Source organism: Tachysurus fulvidraco, chromosome 19 (assembly GCF_022655615.1).
Source record: "Tachysurus fulvidraco isolate hzauxx_2018 chromosome 19, HZAU_PFXX_2.0, whole genome shotgun sequence".
NCBI lineage: Eukaryota > Metazoa > Chordata > Actinopteri > Siluriformes > Bagridae > Tachysurus > Tachysurus fulvidraco.
The window spans coordinates 13,364,303-13,370,302 of NC_062536.1; the positions used below are offsets into that span (position 1 = coordinate 13,364,303).

At 34.5% G+C, this 6,000-nt stretch overlaps 1 protein-coding gene across 4 annotated transcripts in view; it reads left to right on the forward strand.

Annotated features, from left to right (window-relative positions):
- arhgef39 (Rho guanine nucleotide exchange factor (GEF) 39) overlaps positions 1 to 4,816 on the forward strand; it is a 48,454-nt gene extending 43,638 nt beyond the window's left edge. For 3 of the 4 annotated variants that reach the window (XM_027151909.2, XM_047804394.1, XM_027151910.2), the window contains exons 10-12: positions 1,840 to 1,969; positions 2,123 to 2,232; positions 3,731 to 4,816. In XM_027151909.2, coding sequence (XP_027007710.2) covers positions 1,840 to 1,969; positions 2,123 to 2,232; positions 3,731 to 3,770 — 280 coding nt within the window. In that variant the 3' untranslated portion in view covers positions 3,771 to 4,816. Of the gene's footprint in view, positions 1 to 1,839; positions 1,971 to 2,122; positions 2,233 to 3,730 lie in introns of those variants that run through there. The other variant, XR_007138728.1, reaches the window with a different exon arrangement.
- Positions 4,817 to 6,000: the final 1,184 nt, after the last annotated feature.

Consider the following 6,000-nt stretch of genomic DNA (forward strand, 5'->3'; position numbering starts at 1 on the left):
ATTAAATCTCAAATTGGATGAATGTGTCCAGTGTGACAATAGACAACACTGACGCTGCCCTCTGTTCCCAGAGAAACCCGTATAATGATAAATGGCCAATAATCACATAAATCACTAGACCTTCATGTTTTATGACTCAACACCTGCAAAGTTTGTATTCCCATCACACCCTGAAGTCTTTAGGGCAATAATAAATAGGCAAGCGTGTGCTCGAATGCAGCAGATACACAGGCTGAATTTTTTTTTTCTATACCTTTTGTACATGTGGTGGATTATAGACCATATTCAGTAGAGGGAAGTTCTGAGCCAAAACATCTCCTTCTGCCAAGTTTCCATGTTAACTGCTAAAACTATTTTGGGTCACATTTCCCTCTGTGCAGCAGAACAATGTGTTAAATATACAAATATCTTCTCTAAATTTACTCCATCGTTGTCATCTTCAATCGCAAATCGTGAGCGTACAATTTAAAAGCGTTTGCTAATCTGTTACAGTGAGCTCAAGGAAATGTAGCCATGGTTAGTGTATAATTTACCGTTACTGTGGTTGAAATCACAACAAACCATTATTTACTGAGTTATAAATAATGGTATGTTGTGATTTTAACTACAGTACCGGTAAATTATACACTATTTTACTTTTAAAAATATTGTCAGAGGAAAATAGAATAAAATAAGAATAAAAACGTTAGACTAGTTGCCATCCTATGAGCCTTTACAGCACTGAGGAATGATTTCTGTGGAAAAGCTCAGTCTTATATGCAGTTAAAAGCAGGGACCAATCATTCAATTCACTAATAATTATATAGTTCTTTTAACATGGACATTTAGGGAGCAGTCAGAACAGGGCTGAAGTGATTCTATCAGCAGGTTTTGACTCCACAAGCTCCTAAGTGCAGCAATACTTACCTTTTTTTATTATTATTTATTTATTTTTTTATTTTAAGACTATTTAGTGTGAATGTATTTATTTACATTTGGCAGACACCCTTACTCTGAGTGACTTACATGTTTAGCTCATTTTATACAACTGAGCAATTGTGTTAAGGGCCTTGCTCAGGGGCCCCACAGTAGCAGTTTATGACCGGTAGACCAACACCTTATATACTAAGCTACCACACCCCTGTCGACAGTCACACATTTATTTATTTATTTATTTCCCTCCCATTTTTGCGTTCGTACATTAATTTGATCTTGTTCTTAAAACTGAAAGGGAAAAAAAATCTCAAACTGCTGATGTCTCTGGTTTGTATCACATTATAAAATCCAAATCCCTGTGAATTTATTAGTAATGCATATACAGTGTTTTGTTTTCTGGATCGTGTTTAGTTTTATTGCTCATGTTGGAGAAACGTGATCGTTCTACCATTAGTAGAAATCCATGTCACTGACTTTTATAATCTTTTATTTCCTGATTTGAGGATAAGGGATTATTTATTTAATTTATTTTAAAAAAAAAATTTAGCTACTTGCTGCATTTATGCTGTTTAGCAGTAAATAAAATGCTTAAAGTCTTTGTATTAGATGTAAAATTCAGAGTACTATTAGTACACAGACGCTTTTACCTTTCTCGGTACATGTCTGGGTTTCAGTGCAATGGGAGATTGTGGTGACTTTAAGAGAAATCTTAACATATCTCACAGGAGACTTTAGGGTCAATTAGTGCAGCACATTCCTTTATTCACATGTTCCACAAATATGTTTTTTTGCATGTATGCAAACATTTAATTCAAAAACGTGTATGTATATTAGAAATGTGTATAGCCGATTAAACGGTCTTTGATTCTGTATACCAGCTTAAATTGTTTGCACTCTGATGCGTGTCTGTGTGTCTCCGAGCAGAAAGCTCAAAACCAAGAACACAGTAGTGCACAGGAGAGAGGAGCTTCTCCGACCGCCGCTCCGTGCAGCCACACACAGCCAGCAGAGCGCACCGGCCTCGTCCCAAACACACAGCAGGAAGAGAGCTATGGTCAGAGACTCACACCATCACACACTTGAATGCTAATAAACGTCAACTGACTGGGTGAATTATTCAGCCGATCTTCTGTTACTCTCCATAGAGACTTAGTGTGTTTGTTTGTGTGTATGTGTGTGTTTGTGCATATGTACTGTGTTTGTGCAGGAGAATGAACAGGGGACTGGGAGCAGCACGAGTAACTACAGACCAGCAGCTGGAGAGAGCGCATGCAGCACAACCAAAAAGATAAAACTCTCAGAGGATCCTTCTGGAAGGTACACAGTACCATCACCAAAGATTTATTTATTTATTTATTATTTTAGAGTTTTTACAACTGTTTTTTCAATTATACAAAAAAAAAAAGGAGGAGAAAAATGACAACGACAAAAAATAATGGAACAAAAAATAAGTGAATCCTGTAACAAATAGAAAGGATTATAATTACATTTGTAAAATAAATTAATAAATAATCTGGAAATATTTACATTTGAAATATATTTTGTACTGAATTGATTTTAATTGTGTTTAAACAATGTTGTATTTATTATACTGTATATGCAAAGATTTTTGTGTACAAGCTGCAATAGAAGTGTGGTAACATGCATGATGCAGCATGGTAGATCATTGAATTTCTTTTTATTAATTTTCCTGACTTCTGTGTGTGTGTGTGTGTGTGTGTGTGTGTGTGTGTGTGTGTGTGTGTGTGTGTGTGTGTGTGTGTGTGTGTGTGTGTGTGTGTGTGTTAAAGAAAAAAAATCTGAATTGGAATTATTACTGGTCGATATTTAAGGTTTCAGTATCAGGATAGACAGAAACATCTCCAGTTTCACCACATTAACACTTTCACGTGAGGATGTAATGGCAGACCTGTTCTAAAATGTGTCACCTGCAGAACATTAACAATTATTATAGCCATTCATGTTGTGTCTTGGGGTTTTTTTTTCCCCGTTATGACTTGGCATCTGTTTTGGAACCAGCTCCAGCACTCACTGGGTCAGAGGTCAAACATTTTATAGCCAGGGAGTCTTTCCTTTTAGTGTGAGAATATTACACACAACTAGAGGTGGACACACACACACACACGCACACACACACAGAGGACATTAAATACAAATATTTAGTAGGGGGAAAAAATAAAATGAAAAAATCATTATAAATTGACAAATTTTACAATTTTAAAGATTCAGTACAAAATTAGAACAAAAATCTAGTAGTATCAATATGATTATATCAACATGATGTCACACAAATGAATTTCAGTAATATAATCAAAATATTAAATATTAGACACAATAGGCAAATATTATATCATATTTATTTAACTATAGTTATTTTGATTTTCAAATTTTCCAAACCAGATACACAGCATTAATCTGTAGATACAAAAAGTTTGGTATCATAAAATTTAGACTTGAATACATTGTTTATTTTTTATATTTTGGTCTCTTAATCTTTAGGTTAGTGTTGCAAAGTCAAGCAGCTTCTTTAAGATCCTTATTTTCTTTAAGATCCTTAAGCTCATCATTTGCTGAAATAAAGCTATGGGCAGAAGAGCATCACTCAGGACTCTGATAGTAGTAGTCAGAATTGTATGAAGCTCTTGTGGTTCAAGTTCTGTTTAAACTTAATTTTTTTTCTTCTGAAAGTATTTGGTAAAAAAAAAAAAAAAAAAGATGCTCTTATAACTTCAGCATCATTGAATAATTATTTCATTTGCCTGTATATCTATTCTGTTACTGAAAGTATAATCACATGTACACCTCTCACACACAGATCCCAGGAATCGTCCGGCTCCAGCTGCGTCATCCTGTGAGACGATGCGGATGCTGAGAAAACTGCTGCTACTGCTGGGAGGCTGATATATTCCACATATTAGATTAGTCTCCTTTTTACTAAAAGAATAAGTTCATACTCAAACATTTTAAGAGTGATTTTCTCTGAAATGTTTTATTTCTGCTCCTAAATGCCAAAGAACAAACATAGACTTTTTGTTTTATTTCTGAATGTGTTTTATTTGTCTTTTGTGGTGCGTTTTCTGTCAGGCGTAACACTGTCAACTGAACACGTTGATCATATCGTGTCATCTTTTTTACTTCATATCATTAAGGTTACTAATAATTAACATTCTTACAATGATTTCTAACACCACAGCATGTTATCGTGTATTATTATTCGGGAGGAAATACGAAGTGCAATATAAAGAGAGAGCTAATGAAGGAATTTCGCTACTGATTGGGTATGGAAAAGTGATTGGTGCTGAAATTATATAATATGTAATCATCCACATCTGCAATCAACAGAACTGATTTCCACTGTTTTTTATTAATGTTAGAATATTCCCTTTTTTACCTGGTGCATTAATGTTACTAAAAATCTGTTACACCGAGCAACAGTTAAATAATTTCTATATAAATCAGGCAAGTCATTGTGACTTTTAATGTTATTCATAATTTCTAATAATTTTATTAGAGGCTGTAGAGAATTTCTGACTTTAGGCTCATTTTATGAGGCAGGTTTGATCAGTTAGTCAGAACTTGTCTGACCTTGAACCAATTAAATATAGTTAAATTGAGAAAGTGAAAGTTCTGGACAAATGTTATTAATAATCATTTGTTTATATGGTGATTGTTTATTTTGCTTTATTAAACCTGCAGATTGTGCATGTTGGGAGAACTTGAGTTGTTGGTGCATTACAAATCCAAAAGCGCCCTCTTGTGGCCAATGTAATTATCTTATGTACGCAATGCAGAGCTATTTAATGTGAAGATACAAATCCCTGTTTAGACTTTCTTTCAGTCATTATAAACTTCCTGGCAATTTATCAGTAACCAATAAAATCCTACTTTAGGGGAAAAAAAAGCAAGTGTTTAAAATATATTCATTCTTATTATTCGTTCATTCATCTTCAGGAACTGTTTCTTGGTGAACCCGGAGCCCAACCTGGAAAAGGTGATTGTATTGTTTTTTTTTTAATGTGTTGACAGAAATGAAAATATTCAGACCATGAGGAAAATGTCTTGGCTTTAAAGCACTGTGTATGTGTCAATTATTGTCATTTTTAAATGAGTGAGAAAGAGGAATCCATTTGTTTAGACTGCTGTAACCACAATGTTCTAAGCATCATTCATCTTCAATAAGCACTTTATCCTGGTCAAGATTCCAGTAGTCACAGTACATGCTCATAAAGACACTAGAAGTACAGGTTTTGAGCTCATGACCACCTGATCAGCAGCCCAAATTCTTCACTGTTGTGCTCTTGCTGCACCATTGATTGTGTACATATCAGGACATGTTACATTAAAGAGAAAGTTTTTCTAGATTAAACTCATGCACGGGTCACCAATTAGTGGGCTACGTCCAGATGTGGATCCGCCAAAGTTCTTCAACTGACTAAACTGTGCACTCAAAAGTACCATAACAGATGGGATCAGTGTAACATAGGGTGTGTGTGTGTGTGTGTGTGTGTGTGTGTGTGTGTGTGTGTGTGTGTGTGTGTGTGTGTGTGTGTGTGTGTAGGGTTGGATGCACTAATGGGCTGTAAAAATAAACATGTATGAGACATTTTGATGAAGTGAGATGAAATACTGGTCCATTCTGACTGCAAAATTAACTGAGGGACATTTGACAGTGCATTTGTGACTTTGCGCTCAAGTCTCATGACATGATCCCTCACATAAAATATCCTAATGTATCAAAAAATATTAGTTTATTTGTTTAAATTAAAATATTTGGGAAATATTTATTTCCCCAAAAATCTTTACATATATATGTAATTTTTATTTCTTTTTTTTAGACAAGATATTACATCATATATTTAATATTAAAGTGTACCTACTGAATGTTCATGCTTCATGCTTTCAGCTTTGTTTGCCATTTTTTCAGTTGATCTACTTCTGTTAAATCCTTATCACTTCATCATCCTTGTCATGCTCATTTGTGTCACATCCTTTAACTGTTCTCTCTGTTTATAGACCTTTCTGGCAAACATACTGTAAAGCCAACAAGTTAGCTTTCTTTTGTTCTTATCAGTTTGAGAGCATCAG